We start from the raw sequence: 20,063 nt of genomic DNA, 5'->3' as shown, positions 1-20,063 counted from the left end.
GGAAAAATATATTTGCAAATCACATATCTAAAAAAGGGCTTGTATCTGTAATGCATGAAGAACTGTCAGAACACAGCAATAAGTTAAAAAATTCTATTAGAAATGGACAAAGCCATCAAAAACCCATAACTTCTGTTTAACCATCAGGCAAACTAAATTGAGGAACATTGTACAAAAATATTTGACTGGTCCTTTCCAAGCTGACAAGGTTATTACAAATAAGAAAAGTCAGAGAAACAATCTAGGGGGACCTAAGGGGCATGACAACCAAATGTAGTTGGTGTCCTGGATGATGTCCTGGAATATTAAGTAAAAATTATGGAAATTAATAAAATAAGGGCTTTAGTTCATTGTAATGTTTGTGTGTGAAGTCGCTCAGTCGTGTCCAACTCTTTGCTACCCCATGGACTCTAGCCTACCAGGTTCCTCCATCCATGGGGTTTTCCAGGCAAGAATACTAGAGTGGGTTGCCATTTCCTTCTCCAGGAGATCTTCCCGACCCAGAAATTGAACCCAGGTCTCCCACATTGTAGACAGATGCTTTACCGTCTGAGCCACCAGCGAAGCTCATTGTAATGTTTAAATTTGGTTTATTAGTAGTAATAAATGTACCATGATAATGTTTGATATTAAAAATAAAATATACTGTGTGGAGGGTTAGCAAGAACTCTCAATATTATTTTTGTAATTTTTCTATAAATGCAAATCTTTTACAAAATAAAGTTTACCTTTTTCTAAAAAAAATGGGAAAGAATCTGAACAGATGCTTCACCAAAGAAGATATATAAAGATAGCAAATAAACTCCTGAAAAGAAGCTCAACGTCTTTAGGGAAATGTAATAAAACCATTGTGATACCATTACACATCTGTTAGAATGGATAAAATCAAAAATACTGACAATATCAAGTGCTGACAAGGATTCAGAGCATCTGGAACTCTTGTTCTTTGCTTGTGGAGATACAAAATGGCACAGCCACTCTGTACAATATTTGGCAGTTTCTTAGAAAATTATATCCCATTCATCCCTCTCTAAAGAAACATTCATTACTTTCATTACTCCAAAGAATGAAAATCATATATTCACACAAAAACCTGCACATGAATGTTGTCTAGCAGCTCTGTTCGTAAGTGCTGAAAAGTAAAAACAAATTCAAATGTCTATCAGTGGATAAACAGGTAAATAAACTATTGTATATCCATACAGTGGAACACTACTCAGCAGTTAAAGTAGTTGAGGCATGATACAATTTGAATGAGTCTCAATAGCATCATACTGAGTTAAAGAAGTCAGTCTTAAAAGATTGTATTCTGTATGATTACATCTATGGGAAATTCTCAACGAATCACGATAGCAGTGGAGAACAAATCAGTGTTTGCCAGAGGTTGAAGTGTTGAGAGGACATAAAAAGATAGTATGAGGGAGCTTTTGGAAGTGATGTACCTTTTCTGTATCCTGATGGTTACATGGGCTATCCAAGCATTTAACTTTCTAGAACTGTGCACCAAAAGGGAAAGTGAATTTTACTGTATCATGGTGTTAAAAAATATTTATGTATAAAAATATTTGTACATAAATATTTATGTATAAAAACATAAAATGTATAAAATATTTAGTGCAAGGAAAATATGTGCTCTAACAACAACAATAAAAGACTAAGCAGGAATAAGCTTTAAAAAGGCAATGTGCAGGCCCTATATGAAGAAAACTTCAGAGCATTTTTAAAGTCACACAGGAGGCTTTTAACATTTGGAAAAACTTACAACATTCTTTAAAAGACTCAACATCATAAAGATGTGAAGTCTTATCAAGTTAATTTATAGCATTAATATTCCAATAAAAATGCCAACAGTATTTTGTTAATATTTTTGTCTAGGAGTGAGTTTCTAGGCAAGATGATTCTAACAAAATATGGAAAATAAACAGGACGAATTGCCAGAAAAACTGTCTTCAGAAAATGTAATAAGCTATAGCATATCTTAGTAGTAGTAGTACTTCTGTAGTTTAGTAACAGAAAACCTCAAGTATTTGAACACAGTGGTGAATCACTAGATAGACAGACCAAAGGAACAGCAATTTAACCAATAGAATTCAGTATTCAGTAAAATGACATTTCAAATCTGTAATGGAAAGATAAATTATTCAATAAATAATATTAGGACAACAGTATCCATCAAGAAAAAAATAAAATGAAATTGGATTCAAACCTGTGTCTGTCTGTTAATATAAACCAGAATACATTCCCAGTGAATCAAATGCTTAATTTTAAATTAAGTGAAGGCTTAAAAATATTAGAGAAAAACATGGTTTAATTTATTTATAACCTTGGATGGGGAAGATCTTTATACTTCAAAATTCGGAAGCCATAAAGATAAAATTTGATATATATTTGATATAAATTTCATTTATAAAAGTCAAAAGTCTGCAATGGAAAAATACCAAAATAAAAATTAGAACCTGGGGTAAACATTGCATCTCAGACATCAACAAACAAATTCTATAATATAAAAAAGAGCATACAAAAGCAAGAAGAAAAAGACCAATAGCGCAATAGAAGAGTATACCAAGGCTATGACTAAATAAATACAAATGATTCTTAAATAAATGAAAAGCTCAGTCTTAAAGATAAGAAAAACGTTAATTAAAACTACACAAAAATGTTATTTGTCATATATCAAATTGACAAAACTGTAAAACTTTGGTAGCATTTTCAGCTGTCAAAGCTGTAAGAAAACAAGTACTCTCTTGTGTTGCTGATGGAAGTAAGAGCCCCATTATGGAATGTAGGTTAGCAGCTGTCTATCAAATTTACAGATGTATTATCTCTTTGACAAATGTATTGACTCTTCCCAGCAATTCAACTTTTGGGAACTTATCGTGCATATTCACTGGCACACACATAGCCTGACATATATGTAGTGTCATTAGTTGCAGTAATGTTTGAAACAGCAAAAAATTAGAAACATCAATTGAAAATATTGGTGTGAACTCTTGTTTAACATAAGAAATATACAGATGAATAGTTGTAGAGTTCAGTGTAAACATATATTCATAAACTTCTCAGCTCTATTCACAAATAGGGCCGAAAAGCAATGATATCCAATAGCAGTGAGCGTACCACCCAGGACTCAGGCCTTGGTTTATAATTTCATTTTCAAATGAAAGGAACCAGGGCTCCTTAGAAAAATGGCTGATGGTAGACCTAGAGCAGGGAACATAAAAGGTGAGCGTGGGGCATCTTGTAGTGGCCAGAAAAAAGTGCTTAGAAATAAGAATGATGGGAGTATGCCCAAAGAATGGAGAAGCCAACTGAAAAAGCTCCCAATATCCACAGAACAAATTGAACAAGATAGCATAGTATTGAATTATAATCCAAAGTATGAAATTAACTTCCATGAATCCATGCTGATGAAAATTAATGATTGAATAAATAATTGGAATAAATGAATTAATGCTTGAATAAGTAATTAACTACCTACAAATGGCCATGGGATAACATGGCTTTGGCAACCTGAAGTGGTGTTGGTGGCCTGGGAAGTGGCTTCACAAAGATCACTCCAGAGATGGAGATGGGAGCAGGGTAGTGATAGATTGGCCCCAGGACAACCACCAGCAGTGGAGAGGCCTGGGTACTGTTCACTCCAAGGTGGCTGATCGGCTCCAGAGTAGACAGTGGCTCCACAGCAGACAGCGGCTCCTGGGCGGCACATCAGCTCCATTGGTGGACAGCAGCTCCTGGGCGGTACATCAGCTCCATGGTGGACAGCAGCTCCTGGGCAGCAGGTTGGTTCCAAGTGGCCAGTGGCAGCCATGATGCTGGGGTGCCCTCTGCTCCTGGGAATCCTTCAACATTGGCTCCAGCCTTCCTCCGACCCACTTACCAGTCATTCCAGTGTCGCCTTTGCCTCGATCCCCTGACTGCACATTGACTGACACTGGATGGCTAGTGACAGTTTAAACGCTCAAGGAGGATAACAGTGGGACCGCAGGCCAGCCGGGGCACCATGCATGTAATCCAGCTACCTTGAGCAGCTGAAGGCCATGTCCCTGCTAGTTAGGGCCTGACAAAACATGGTCCACTGGAGAAGGGAATGACAGACCATTTGAGTATTCTTGCCTTGAGAACCCCATGAACAGTATGAAAAGGCAAAAATATGTAACTGAAAGATGAACCTCCCAGGTTGGTAGGTGTCCAGTATACTACTGGGGAAGAGCAGAGAAATAGCTACAGAAAGAATGAAGAGGCTGGGCCATAGCCAAAAGGATGCCCAGTAGTGTTTATATCTGGGGGTAAAAGTGAAATCCAGTGCTGTAAAGAAAAATATTGCATAGGAACCTGGAATGTTAAATCCATGAATCAACGTAAATTGGATGTGGTCAAACAGGAGATGGCAAGAGTGAACATGGACCTTTTAGGAATCAGTGAATGAAAACGGATGGGATAGGCAAATTTAATTCAGATGACCATATCTACTACTGTGGGCAAGAATTCCTTAGAAAGGATGGAATAGGCCTCATAGTCAACAAAAGAGTTTAAAATACAGTACTTGGGTGCAATCTCAAAAATGGCAGGATGATCTCAGTTCGTTTCTAAGGCAAACCATTCAACATCACAGTAATCCAAATCTGTGGTGCAACCAGTAATGCTGAAGTTGAACTGTTGTTTATTTATTTTTTTTTTTGAACTGTTATTTATGAAGACCTACAAGACCTCCTAGATCTAACACACACAAAAGATGTCCTTTTCATCACAGGGGACTGGAATACAAAAGTAGGAAATCAGGAGTTACCTGGAATAACAGGCAAGTTTGGCCTTGTAGTACAAAATGAATCAGGGCAGAGGCTGACAGTTTTGCCAAGAGAACGTACTGTTCACAGCACAGCACAGCACAGTACTCTTCCAACAACACAAGAGACAACTCTACACATGGACATCACCAGATGGTAAGTACTGAAATCAGATTGACTACATTCTATGCATCCTAAGACAGAAAACCTCTATACAGTCAGCAAAAACAAGATCTGGAGCTGACTGTTTCTAGATAATCAGCTCCTTATTGCAAAATTCAGGCTTAAATTGAAGAAAATAGGGAAAACCACTAGGCCATTCGGGTAGGACCTAAATGAATCCCTTATGATTATACAGTGGAAGTGACAAATAGAAACAAAGGACTACATCTGATAGAGAGTCACTGAAGAACTATGAACGGAGGTTCATAACGTTGTACCAGAGGTGGTAACCAAAAACAATGCAATGCAAAACCAAAAGAAATACAATAAAGCAAAGTGGTTGTCTGAGGATTCCTTATTTGTAGCTGAGAAAAGAAGAGAAGCAAAAGGCAAAGGAGAAAGGGAAAGATATTCCAAATTGAATGCAGAGTTCCAGAGAACAGCAAGGAGAGATAAGAAAGCCTTCTTAAGTCAACAATGCAAAGAAATAGAGGAAGAAAGCAGAATGGGAAAGACGAGAGATCTCTTTAAGAAAATTGGAGATACCAAGGGAATCTTTCATGCAAAGATAGGCACAATAAAGGACAAAAATGGCAAGGACCTAGCAGAAGCAGAAAGGATTAAGAAAAGGTGGCAAGAATACACAGCGGAACTCTACAAAAAAGCTCTTAGTGACCCAGACAACCAGGATGGTGTAATCACTCACTAGAGCCAGACATCCTGTAGTGTGAAGTCAAGTGGGTCTTAGGAAGCATTACTACAAACAAAGTTAGTGGAGGTGATGGAGTTCCAGCTGAACTATTTGAAATCCTAAAAGATGATGCTGTTAATGTGCTGTACTCAATATGCCAGTAAATTTAGAAAAAGCAGTGGCCACAGGACTGGAAAAGGTCAGTTTTCATTCCAATCCCAAAGAAAGGCAATGCCAAAGAATGTTCAAATTACCATACAATTGTACTCATGTCATGTGCCAGCAAGATTATGCTCAAAATCCTTCTCACTAGGTTCTACAGTACCTGAACTAAGAGCTTCCAGATGTACAAGCTGGATTTAGAAAAGGCAGAGGAACCAGAGATCAAGTTGCCAACATCTGTTGGATAATCGAAAAAGCAAGAGAGTTCCAGAAAAACATCTATTTCTGCTTTATTGACTATGCCAAAGCCTTTTACTGTGTGGATCACAATAATCTATGGAAAATTCTTAAAGAGATGCGAATACCAGACCACCTGACCTGCCTCTTGAGAAACCTGTATGCAGGTCAGGAAGCAACAGTTAGAACTGGACATGGAACAACAGACTGGTTCCAAATAGGAAAAGGAGTACGTCAAGGCTGTATATTGTCACCCTGCTTATTTAACTTATATGCAGAGTACATCATGAGAAACGCTGGGCTGGAAGAAGCACAAGCTGGAATCAAGATTGCCAGGAGAAATATCAGTAACCTCAGATATGTAGATGACACCACCCTTATCAGTTCAGTTCAGTTCAGTCGCTCAGTCATGTCCGACTCTTTGCAGCCCCATGAATTGCAGCACGCCAGGCCTCCCTGTCCATCACCAACTCCCAGAGTTACTCAAACTCACGTCCATCGAGTCGGTGATGGCATCAGCCATCTCATCCTCTGCTGTTGCCTTCTCCTGCCCCTAATCCCTCCCAGCATCAGAGTCTTTTCCAGTGAGTCAACTCTTTGCATGAGGTGGCCAAAGTACTGGAGTTTCAGCTTTAGCATCAGTCCTTCCAATGAACACCCAGGACTGACCTCCTTTAGGATGGACTGGTTGGATCTCCTTGCAGTCCAAGGGACTCTCAAGAGTCTTCTCCAACACCACAGTTCAAAAGCATCAATTCTTCGGTGCTCAGCTTTCTTCACAGTCCAACTCTCACATCCATACATGACTACTGGAAAAACCATAGCCTTGACTAGATGGACCTTTGTTGGCAAAACAATGTCTCTGCTTTTGAATATGCTATCTAGGTTGGTCATAACTTTCCTTCCAAGGAGTAAGTGTCTTTTAATTTCATGGCTGAAATCACCATCTGCAGTGATTTTGGAGCTCCCAAAAATAAAGTCAGCCAATGTTTCCACTGTTTCCCCATCTATTTCCCATGAAGTGATGGGACCAGATGCCATGATCTTCATTTTCTGAATGTTGAGCTTTAAGCCAACTTTTTCACTCTCCCTCTTCACTTTCATCAAGAGGCTTTTTAGTTCCTCTTCACTTTCTGCCATAAGGGTGGTGTCATCTGCGTACTTGAGGTTATTGATATTTCTCCCGGCAATCTTGATTCCAGCTTGTGCTTCCTCCAGCCCAGCATTTCTCATGAAGTACTCAGCATATAAGTTAAACAAGCAGGGTGACAATAGACAGCCTTGCCGTACTCCTTTTCCTCTTTGGAACCAGTCTGTTGTTCTATGTCCAGTTCTAACTGTTGCTTCCTGACCTGCATATAGGTTTCTCAAGAGGCAGGTCAGATGGTCTGGTATTCCCATCTCTTATGGCAGAAACCAAAGAAGAACTAAAGAGCCTCTTGATTAAAGTGAAAGAGGAGAGTGAAAAAGTTGGCTTAAAGCTCAGCATTCAGAAAACTAAGAAGATGGCATCTAGTACCATCACTTCATGGGAAATAGATGGGGAAACAGTGAGAGACTTTATTTTGGGGGGCTCTAAAATCACTGCAGATGGTGCCTGCAACCATGAAATTAAAAGACACTTACTCCTTGGGAGAAAAGTTATGACCAACCTAGACAGCATATTAAAAAACAGAGACATTACTTTGCCAACAAAAGTCCATCTAGTCAAAGCTCTGGTTTTTCCAGTAGTCATGTATGGATGTGAGAGTTGGACTGTAAAGAAAGCTGAGTGCCAAAAAATTGATGCTTTTGAACTGTGGTGTTGGAAAAGGCTCTTGAGAGTCCCTTGGACGGCAAGGATATCCAACCAGTCAATCCTAAAGGGAATCAGTCCGGAATATTCATTGCAAAGGCTCATACTAAAGCTGAAACTACAATATTTTGGTCACCTGATGCGAAGAACTCACTCATTGGAAAAGACCCTGATACTGGGAAAGATTGAAGGCGGGAGGAGAAGAGGATGACAGGATGAGATGGTTGGATTGCATCACTGACTCGATGGACATTAGTTTGAGTAAACTCTGGGAGTTGGAGTTTACTCCAACTGGGAGTTGGTGATGGACAGGGAAGCCTGGCATGCTGCAGTCCATTTGGTCACATAGAGTCGGACATGACTGAGTGACTGAACTGAACTGAGATGCAGAGTACATCACGTGGAATGCCAAGATGGATGAATCCCAAGGTGGAATCAAGATTTCAGGGAGAGATATCAACAAACTCAGATATGCAGATGATACCACTTTTAATGGCAGAAAGTAAAGAGCAGCTAAAGAACCTCTTGATGAAGGTGAAAGAGGAGAGTGAAAACCTGGCTTAGAACTCAGCATTCAGAAAGTGAAGATCATGACATCCTGTCCATCACTTCACGGCAAATAGATGGGGAAAATGTAGAAACAGTGTCAGATTTCGTTTTCTTGGCCTTCAAAATCACTGCGGATGGTGACTGCAGCCATGAAATTAAAAGATGCTTGCTCCTTGGAAGAATAGCTATGACAAACCTGTACAGTATATTAAAAAGCAAAGGTCCATATAGTTAAAGCTATGGTTTTTCCATTTGTTGTGTATGGATATGAAAGAGTATAAAGAAGGCTGAGTGCCGAAAAATTGGTGCTGGAGGAGACTCTTGAGAGTCCTTGGAGAACAAGGAGATCAAAGCAGTCAATCCTAAAGGAAATAAGTCATGAATATTCATTGGAAGGACTGATGCTGAAGCTCCAATAGTTTGTCCACCTGATGGGAAGAGCTGACTCATTGGTAAAACCCTGATGCTGGGAAAGGTTGAGGGCAAGAAAAGAAGGGGATGACAGAGGATGAGATGGTTGGATGCCATCACTTTCTCCATGGACATGAGTTGGAACAAACTCCAGAAGATAATGAAGGACAGAGAAGCCTGTTGTACTGCAGTTCATGGGGTTGCAAAGAGTTGGCCATGACTTCGTGACTGAACAACATCAAATAATTAACTGGGGCAAAATAGACAAATCTCCCATGTGGAAGTCCCAGTAATTTTTATAGATACCTCCCCTGGAGGAAGGCATGGCCACCCATTCCAGGATTCTTGCCTGGAAAATCCCCATGGACAGAGGAGTCTGGCGGGTTACAGTCCATGAGGTTGCAAAGTCACAGAAAGGACAGAGCAACTAAGCACATCACTGCATCCTCAAGAAGTTGAACACCTTTTCCCATTTCTTAAGAATGTGCTGCACACCTCATTTCAAAGAGGACAGTATGGAAAGGAGGGAAAATAGTAACTTTATATAGGGAAGCCTGATAGATACAACCTCAGCAGGTCCAAATAGTAGCACTATTAGTGATGAGCCATGTTAAATAGCAAAGTGATGTGGGTGGCAAAAGCACGCATAGTACGGTGTGTGCTTGCTTAGTCACTCATGTCCAATTCCTTGCAACCCTGTGGATGGTAGCTCACCTCGCTCCCCTCTCCATGGGATTCTCCAGCCAAGAATACTGGAGTGGTTTGCCATTTCCTCTTCCTAGGAATCTACCTGACCCAGGGATCAAACCCGCGTTTCCTACATCTGCATTTGTAGACAGATTCTTTACCACTTGATATAGTGTGAAGAAAATGGCTCTGTAGTCTTCCTCCCCAAAACCTTTATTCCTTATCTAATCATGACAGAAGTATCAAATTTATACCAAATTTAAGTATACACTACAAAATACCTGATCAGTATTTCTTGAAACTGTAAAAGCCTTTAACAACAAGGAACGTCTGAAAAATTATGCAATCTCAGAAGATGAGATGAGTAAATGTAATGTGTTTGGAGGGAATCCTGGGACAGAACAAAAAAGACTTTAATAAAAACTAAAGAAATCCAAAGAGTGAACTTGAATAATAATATAATATTTGCTCATTAGTTGTGCCAAATGCACCATAGCAATGTTAACAATGGGGGAAATTGTGTATAAGCTATATGGGAACTCTTTGTGATATTCTTGCAACTTTTCTGTAAATCTAAAACTACTCCGAAAAAACAAATTTATATGTAGGGATTACCCTATCCCTAAATCATGATACCATGCAGCTGTAAAAAAAGAAAGAATGAGGAAGCTTTCTAGATATCATATGTTGTTACTGAGTCAAGCAAAGTGCAGAGTTGTATTCTTTTGTTTAAAAAAGAGAGAAGAATAAGTCTTTATATGTTTTTATTTGTTATATATACAAAGAAGTGCTAAAATGATGTAGAAAAAACTAATAATCAAAATTTTATGTGCAAAGGGTATAGGAACTAGACATATGGACAACAGGATTGGCGTAAGTCTTCTTACAGTACACCTTGACATATATTTTTTGAACCATGTGAATGTACCACTTATGAATTTAATTGTAAAAAGAAGTATATGACATGAATAGTCTTAAGCTTTGCAGCCTGTGAGCTAAGAATTTATAAACTAGAAACAGTAAAGGAAAGTAGAAAAATTTCATGAATCTCACATTCCAAATTTGACAAGAGATTTCCATTTTAAACTTTTTCCATAACTTCCAACTGCATCACAAATATTTCTTTGATGTGAAACTTTATATTGCTAATGTCAGTCCAAAAATGAATTTTTAAAACTTGAACAGGATCCATTCAAGTACTCATAAACTATGAGAGAGTGAAAGTACATGTGTAAAGGCTAACCAGAAAAAAAGCAAGGGATCTAGTTTTTACCTTCTGATAAAAACAGAAAATCCCCTCAAACCTTTCAACCTGAAAAGGTTCTAACTACCATCAGGACAGAATGTAATCGTAGCCAGGTATGCCAGGGAAATAGGTAAAGTATGTTTATACTTAAACTAAAACGTGGTAGAGTCCTGAGTGCATAGTGAGCACTCCCATCCCATTCTGCAACGTCTTCATAGAAAAAGCACTGAAGAGCAATCTGCTCTGAACTGTAGCATGGTTGATGGTTACTAATAAAATTCTAGTGTGGAAACTGCATTTTATACTGACTCACTTCTAACCTGTCCCTTGTCTCAGATTTTGCTGCATTATCTATGAGACATTCTGCAGACAACCCACCTGGAGTCAAATTAGATCAAAATAAAGGACTATGGAACATAAGATTTGTACAATTATCTTTCGTGAAGTCATGAAGTCACTCAGTCGTGTCCAACTCTTTGTGACCCTATGGACTGTAGCCCACCAGGCTCCTCCATCCATGGAATTTTCCAGGCAAGAGTACTGGAGTGGGTTGCCATTTCCTTCTCCAATAATATACATATTGAGGTCTAATTTTTCCAGAACCTGACCAAGCATTGGATGTAGACAGACAGTCTGGATATTTGGCCTCTGTCAAGGTCAATGGGCCAAGATTAATTCTCCTCTATATAACATGAATTTATTAAATAATCATAGAACACTTCTTAGTTCTATTAAGTTGAATTGTTTTTCTTCCAAATAGGAATAATATTAGTAAATATTTCATAGAATTAACTTGTGTCACTCACGGTGCCATTTGCTTTCCAAATACTGTCACTTAATTCATCCACAATCTTATGATATAGTTCTATTAATATTATTCTCCTTATTTTAAAAATTATAAAAATAAATGAGATTAAGAGATGCCACATCTGAACTCCAGCAAGTGAAAGCCCATCTTCCTGACTACCTCAAATGTGCCTGGTTTTGGGTTGAATTCTAGAAAGCGCTATCAGTTCAGTTCAGTCGCTCAGTCATATCTGACTCTGCGACCCCATGAATCGCAGCATGCCAGGCCTCCCTGTCATCACCAACTCCCAGAGTCTACCCAAACCCATATCCATCATGTCAGTGATGCCATCCAGCCATCTCATCCTCTGTCGTCCCCTTCTCCTCCTGACGCCATTCCCTCCCAGCATCAGGGTCTTTTCCAATGAGTCAACTCTTCACATGAGGTGGCCAAAGTATTGGAGTTTCAGCCTCAGTCCTTCCAATGAACACCCAGGACTGATCTCCTTTAGGATGGACTGGTTGGATCTCCTTGCAGTCCAAGGGACTCTCAGGAGTCTTCTCCAACACCACAGTTCAAAAGCATCAATGCTTTGGCACTCAGCTTTCTTCACAGTTCAACTCTCACATCCATACATGACCACTGGACTAGACTTGTGGTCAGACCCTTGACTAGACGGACCCTTGTTGGCAAAGTAATGTCTCTGCTTTTGAATATGCTATCTAGGTTGGTCATAACTTTCCTTCCAAGGAGTAAGCGTCTTTTAATTTCATGGCTACAGGCACCATCTGCAGTGATTTTGGAGCCCAAAAAAACAAAGTCAGCCACTGTTTCCCCATCTATTTCCCATGAAGTGATGGGACCAGATGCCATGATCTTCGTTTTCTGAATGTTGAGCTTTAAGCCGACTTTTTCACTCTCCCCCTTCACTTTGATCAAGAGGCTTTTTAGTTCCTCTTTACTTTCTGCCATAAGGGTGGTGTCATCTGCATATCTGAGGTTATTGATATTTCTCCTGGCAATCTTGATTCCAGCTTGTGCTTCTTCCAACCCAGCATTTCTGACGTACTCTGCGTATAAGTTAAATAAGCAGGGTGACAATATACAGCCTTGACGTACTCCTTTTCCTATTTGGAACCAGTGTGTTGTTCCATGTCCAATTCTAACTGTTGCTTCTTGACCTCCATACAGGTTTCTCAAAAGACAGGTCAGATGCTCTGATATTCCCATCTCTTTCAGAATTTCCCACAGTTTATTGTGATCCACACAGTCAAAGGCTTTGGCATAGTCAATAAAGCAGAAATAGATGTTTTTCTGGAACTCTCTTGCTTTTTTGATGATCCAGCAGATGTTGGCAATTTGATCTCTTGTTCCTCTGCCTTTTCTAAAACCAGCTTGAACATCTGGAATTTCACAGTTCACATATTGCTGAAGCCTGGCTTGGAGAATTTTGAGCATTACTTTACTAGTGTGTGAGATGAGTGCAATTGTGCGGTAGTTTGAGCATTCTTTGGCATTGCCTTTCTTTGGTATTGGAATAGACATATAATATGTATGTTTTCAGTTTACCAAGAGTTTCCCATGCATTCCTTATTCGATCTTCACAGCAGCACTATTAGTTTGAAAATTGATATTATTCTCATTTACAGATAAGCAAATGAAACTCAGATCACCTCGCTAGTAAATGGCAGTTATGAGGTACCAATCTAAATCTTCCAACTAATTATATTTTGTTTTTTGACTCCCCTAAATTTTCAAGGATAAATTTTATTTCTAACAGCTTTTACTATTTAATTGGTTTAATCTTTTATATTTTAATCACATCACTAAAAGTGATTTTTTAAGGAGCAAACATTTCAGTTAGATAAGTAACTTTCATATTTTAAAAGGCATTTCCTATTGAAAGACATTAGACATAAAAATAGTTTTAAAGAGTCAGTTATATTTTAACATAAGGAAATAGCCGTATAAATTTATTTTTGTGCCTGAAAGTATAATTACATCTAGAATTATAATCATCTAAATTTTTCTCTGCATCTCTAATTAATATCATTTTATTAATAAAATGATTCAGATTTTAGTCCATTCATTTCTTAGGTAATCTTATCCAACAGATTTTTCATTTCTGAAATTGCTCTCACTATTTTCAAAAGAAGTTTGTCATGAAAAAAGAAATAATTCAATAATAATTGAGCTCCACTTAAAATGATATAGGAAAACCTAGTTATCTAGCAATAATTCTATATCTCTGACAGAGTATCTGTAAGGAGGCTATGAGAATTAGACTAATTGTCATTCATTAAACTAGATTTTAATTGTTATGTAGTTGTATGCTTTTCTAATTCCTACACATAGAATCTAGACTTAACAAATTACAAGCTGGTGTTTATAGTGTCTCCCAAATTTTTAAATTACTGTCATTTTATTAGTAATTTGGGGACCTAGCACTTACATCCCAGGAAAAGTTGCTGTGTAACTCAAAAATAAATGGGTCCAACAATCAGCCTATATTCTCATAACTTCCAGCACTCTCCCCTTCTACCTCCCTGAAAAATCCACACACCCCATTAACAAGACATGGAAACTTTATTAATGGTTTGGTTGGGCTTGGGAGGATGAGGTTCACATTGTTCAGCACAGTTCTCTCCTAGTCCCTCATCTAGGCCCCCAGCTGACAAGTGCCTTCCCCAAGCAAGCAATCCAACCTCCTCTGTGCTGCTGCTGCTGTCACTTCAGTCGTGTCCGACTCTGTGCGACCCCATAGACGGCCTTTCAAATCTCCAGCTTCATGCTCTTTGGTGTCATGTCCATACACCCTTCACTTATCAGCAAAGGACAACCGAGACACTCCAGTTACCTGGATTCATCCTCAGCACGCAGGGAGCCATGACAGTCTGTGTATGTGTATTTTGTATTTGCCTGCCACAAGTAAAAATATGAAAAGATGAAAGTTAATATTTGTAATATACACATTGTAAAAGTTTAAGTCTCATGCTTTTGACACTTACCTACTTCTTTTTCAACTGAATGCCTTAGGAAATAGTTTTACTTTGTTGGTTGTTTGCTTGTAATAGTGAAATAATTGACTAAAGTGGTGCCAGTGTCACTCTTTTTGCACTGTCATCTGGCTCTCACCACCACCATCAGGCATACGTTTGAGAAACAGCATATATATGTCTGTAGCTTGGAAAAGAAAAATGAAAAGTCTTGATGTTTTACATAAAAATCCATATTCCTGGTGTCTTTGAAACTCTTCAGGCCCAAATTCCCACATGGTAACAATCAGCTAAAACTGAGTATTAGTCAACTCTAACTCTGTTCATTTACATTTTCAGCTCTGGGTTTGGTTTTGCTGTCTACCATGGCCAAGTCTACCATGTAGGCCTTCCTTACCAGCTAATCTAACCAACCTTTGGGTCATTTCCATCTATACTCTTGATCTAAGATCATAAAAAGATTTTCCTTTCCATTCTAAAGTAATTTTTTGAGGGTTTTTTCCCATCTTAAAATGGAAACAAACTCTTTAGACATTTGAATAGTGTTTATGGTAATTTACTATTGTTCGGTTTGTCACCTGCTGTTCTTTTACATAAAATGTAATTATTAGCATAAACAAACAACAGTAGTATTACCGTTTGTCCTCACAAGTACTGAAATTTTTACACATTAAGGACATCTTTGGTTATTTTGTTGGCAAAACATCCATAAAAATAATGCTTAAGACTTCTGTGGATTTTTTTTTCAGCACTGCATATGTCCTTAGAAGATAGCATAAAATGGCTTGGAGAAGTTATGGCTGAAATAGGACCATCACACAAAAATGAAAAATGGAATATCTTTGATGTGAAACAAGCCAGTGCTATTGTTGATTACTTGAAAATCAGGTAGGGACTTTATTCAGTAGCATTTAGTTTTTTATTTCAGGTTTTCTAGAAAGGTCTATTAAATAGAAACTGAATTTTTAACTAAGTTATACATTTACAAAATTTATACAGTAATTAAGTGAAGTGAAGTGAAAGTCACTCTTCATGTCTGACTCTCTGTGACCCCATGGACTACACAGTCCATGGAATTCTCCAGGCCAGAATACTGGAGTGGGTAGCCTTTCCCTTCTCCAGGGAATCTTTGCAACCCAGGGATCAAACCCAGGTCTCCTGCATTGCAGGCAAATTCTTTACCAACTGAACTATCAGGGAAGCGATACAGTAATTAACCCAACCAATAATTAGATAATAGTCAAATCATCCATCCAGTAGATCCAGGACATTGAACATTTTGGTTAACTTTGCGAATTTAAAAAATCTTTGTGTTTGATAAGTATAATATCATTGGGATATAATTCTTGTCTAAGAATTTTTTCTCTGAATCACTAAGTACTACTGTTCTTATTAATAAAGTGATTTTTTCAGATTATTCAGATTTGATCACAATGGATTCTTTAGGTAGTTGATCTTGACATTAAAATTTTACATTTTATAGAGTAAAATTTATTTCCACTTAAACATTTATTTAAATAGTTTGTATTAGAAATTGAAGAGATTTATGTATGTATTTCCTCAGATTTATTATATGCCCTGAAATATTTTGTAGTATTGACCAATTAAACTCATTAAGTCTTTCTCTTTGCTTTGAAAATGATGAGGGTTGGAGGAAAAGTATTTTTATTACAGTGATTCTTCATTGTTGAACTAAGAAATCTGTCTTTTTATATGCTCTGTCACAAGATCTACATGAGAGTCATGCATCTCTCTCAAGGGATGTTTTTAAAGTTAGCAAATATTTAAACAATAGTTGGAAAAAAAAAATCTTTCTTTTGCCTAACTAAAAGTTTCTGCAGAATATCTTTGTTCCTCCATTACTATATACTGCAGTACTTTTCAACTTTAAAAATTCTAAAATAAATGGTGCTACATGATGGTCTAGACGTGCTCGTAATTTGCTTGGCAAGGATCCTGGTTGTAGTCTGAAAGTTTTTTTAAAAATTAATGTGTTTAATATGATAAGGTTTATATACTGGTTTCTGGCATGCATTAATAATGGTGTATGATGTATTTTTATGTAATAACATTTGATATATAATAATAATATGATTTCTTAATGTAATAACATAACCTCCTAATGTGTGTTGCACTGAGAACCACAGTAGTCTTCCTATCAACCAGATTAAAGGGAGATCCTATGTGGGGAGAGAGAAGGGAATGGAAACCCAGAATTGGAAAGGAAACAGGAATAGGAGAAGGAAAGGAAAGGAAAAGGAAAACCTGTTGCCCAGGATCCTTCTTCCCATCAGACTTTGGAGATCACTAGGGAGGGGAGTTTAGACCATTCTTCTTTCCTTTCTCTCTCTATTTGAGCCTTCTAGGTCTCTCTTGCACATTTTTCAGCTGAACTCTCAGCCTAAGAGTTTTACTTTGGGCACAAGGATGGATAATTAATCACAACAGCAAAACCCAAGCACCTTCTAGATAGTGAAAGATGGCAGCTCTTTTCTTCTTCATCTCATCTCTCCAGACGAACATTCATCAACATGTTTCTTTTCATTTTATTTACATTCAGAAAATGGTTAAGTGAGGAGAGGTATCAGTATTAGTCACCTTTAGATCCTAACCAAGGTAACTTCACAAACCAAAATTACCTAGTAATTTTGTAAAAAGTAAAAAAGTAAAATTTTGTAAAAGGTAAAAAATCTTACCTCTCCCCACCCCACCCCCCAAAATTGGAAGTTTAGTCAAATAAAGTAAATCAGAACTAGTTTTTCTTTTTAAAAAAAATAATTTACTTACTTTTTGACTGCACTGGGTCTTCTTTGCTTTGCACAGGGTTTCTCCAGTTGCAGTGAGTGGGGGCTATGCAGCAAGCAGGGCCTACTCATTGGTGCAGTGCACAGGCTTCTCACTGCAGTGGCTTCTCTTGTGGAGCACAGAATCTAGGGTGCGCAGGCTTCAGTAATTGTAGCACACAGGCCCAGTGGTTGCGTCTCACAGGCCCTAGAGCATGCAGGATACAGTAGTAGCAATGTGCGACCTGGTAGGTGCAGCTCATGGGCTCTAGAGCACAGGCTCAGTAGTTGTAGTTCATGGATTTAGTTGGTCTGTGGCATGTGGAATCTTCCCAAACAAGGGATTGAACCCGTATCCCCTGCATAAGCAGGTAGATTCTTATCCACCACTCCACTAAGGAAGTTCCAGAACTAGTTTTGATGCTATTAAATCTTTATGTCGTGATTTCAAAGAAATTATATGTTTTAAGTGTCTATGTCACATAGAATAAAATATCAGTTGGTAAGTAGGATATCTGGAATTGATACTGACATTATGTAAAGAGAAATGTGCTTTACTACAACACTTGTTCACAGTGTCACATAGATCCACAAATATTAGTTTAATGGCAGTTAAATCATATAAGAGTTACCATTTTAATGACTACAGAGAAATTTTCTAAATATGAAGCTAACTCATGTATCAAAAATATAACCATGTTTCATTTTAGCCTGATAATTAAGTTTAATCAACCAGCGATAGCCCTAGTCAATTTTGGGAGAGTGCTTTTTATAACATGACTTATTGCACATGAAACTTAACTGACAATAAAATTGAAATTTCATTTGATGCTCTTAATAAGTCTACACCATATACTCTATCAGTATAAAGTGTTTACGAACTAAAAAATAAATACCAAAATTCCTTCCCAACATTGCTATGAGTACTGAGTAATCTGAGTAATATATACGTAGCTTTTTAACATAAGACATCATTTAGATATCCATCGGCTTCAAGGACACTTCTGTCATTGTATATTCTATGTCTTCTGTGGAAATCAGGTGAAGGTAATGTGCACAAACTTATACCCAATATAAGAAAAGCAGCACTGTCCCTGTTTGCACACGTGCACTTCCTGGTGTGGAGCCAGGTATCTTGACCCATTTTCATTCTGAGTCCTCTCCTTTTGATTTAAGACCAAGACAGATGTTTGGCAAAATAATCTAGGGATTTGAGTCAACTGGAAGTTCAACGGTAGAGGTAAAAAACACATTCCCATTTCAGAAGTGATACTTTGTTCCCATATAAGTCTCCCTGGTAAAGTGAGAGAACCCCAGCTGTGGTGGGGACCAGATCAAGGCACTGGGGGTGACTTGACCAGCAACTGAGTAAGTGCCTCCCTTAGGTGGCCCCTCTCCTTGCCTGTCTCACTATAATCCTGACCTTGCCCAACTTTGCCTCTTTGACCACTGCATCCAAGTCATGCGTTTTATATTCATTGTAAGAAGTGAATTTCTTTTTTAGTATGGGATAATCTAATAATGACTTCCCTGGTGGTTCAGGTAGTAAAGAATCTGCTTGTAATGAGGGAGACCCAAGTTTGATCCCTGGGAGATCCCCTAGAGAAGGGAATGGCAACCCACTCCAGTATTCTTGCCTGGAGAATTCCATGGACGGGGAGCCCAGTGGGCTGCAGTCCATGGGGTCACAAACAGTTGGACACAGCTGAGCAACTAATACTAATCTAAGAACTATATGCAATAAGGAGAATAAAGTGGAAAGATTATGAAATTGCAGGAAGGAAGATTTATGAATTGACTTCATTGAGTGACACAAGATAGGGAAAGTAAAGTTTTTGTTTTTTTTTTTTAATCCTCCTAATTCTCTTATTTTATTTTATTTATTTATTTATTTTTTATTTATTTTTTTTATATATTTTTTTCTTTTTTTTCTTTTTTTATCTTTTTGATTCTTAAAATACACGTGCTCCCCATCCTGAACCCTCCTCCCTCCCCCCTCCCCATACCATCCCCCTGGGCCGTCCCAGCGCACCAGCCCCAAGCATCCAGCATCATGCACTGAACCTGGACTGGCATCTCGTTTCATACATGACATTTCACATGTTTCAATGCCATTCTCCCAAATCTTCCCACCCTCTCCCTCTCCCACAGAGTCCATAAGACTGTTCTATACATCAGTGTCTCTTTTGCTGTCTTGTATACAGGGTTATCGTTACCATCTTTCTAAATTCCATATATATGTGTTAGTATACTGTATTGGTGTTTTTCCTTCTGGCTTACTTCACTCTGTATAATAGGCTCCAGTTTCATCCACCTCATTAGAACTGATTCAAATGTATTCTTTTTAATGGCTGAGTAACACTCCATTGTGTATATGTACCACAGCTTTCTTATCCATTCATCTGCTGATGGACATCTAGGTTGCTTCCATGTCCTGGCTATTATAAACAGTGCTGCAATGAACATTGGGGTACACGTGTCTCTTTCCCTTCTGGTTTCCTCAGTGTGTATGCCCAGCAGTGGGATTGCTGGATCATAAGGCAGTTCTATTTCCAGTTTTTTAAGGAATCTCCACACTGTTCTCCATAGTGGCTGTACTAGTTTGCATTCCCACCAACAGTGTAAGAGGGTTCCCTTTTCTCCACACCCTCCCAGCATTTATTATTTGTAGACTTTTGGATCGCAGCCATTCTGACTGGTGTGAAATGGTACCTCATAGTGGTTTTGATTTGCATTTCTCTGATAATGAGTGATGTTGAGCATCTTTTCA

At 38.2% G+C, this 20,063-nt stretch overlaps 1 protein-coding gene across 28 annotated transcripts in view; it reads left to right on the top strand.

Moving 5' to 3' along the window:
* Positions 1-20,063, top strand: part of CABCOCO1 (ciliary associated calcium binding coiled-coil 1) — a 168,403-nt gene that overhangs the window by 39,623 nt on the left and 108,717 nt on the right. For 18 of the 28 annotated variants that reach the window (XR_015156923.1, XR_015156924.1, XM_086382296.1 and 15 more), the window contains one exon: positions 15,260-15,398. The exons of 1 other annotated variant lie outside the window; for it this stretch is intronic. Coding sequence is in view for 24 of the 27 variants with exons in the window: in XM_086382296.1 (XP_086238422.1) it covers positions 15,260-15,398 (139 nt within the window). In the remaining 3 variants the exon portion in view is untranslated. Of the gene's footprint in view, positions 1-4,753; positions 4,944-11,063; positions 11,636-15,259; positions 15,399-20,063 lie in introns of those variants that run through there. 9 more of the 28 variants (XR_015156922.1, XM_086382295.1, XM_086382297.1 and 6 more) reach the window with 2 other exon arrangements.

Source organism: Bos grunniens, chromosome 28 (assembly GCF_055505025.1).
Source record: "Bos grunniens cultivar Pamir isolate PY7600 chromosome 28, Bosgru_T2T1.0, whole genome shotgun sequence".
Lineage (NCBI taxonomy): Eukaryota > Metazoa > Chordata > Mammalia > Artiodactyla > Bovidae > Bos > Bos grunniens.
The sequence above is the reverse complement of the archived record's forward strand: the minus strand, read 5'-3'. Positions and strand labels throughout refer to the sequence as shown.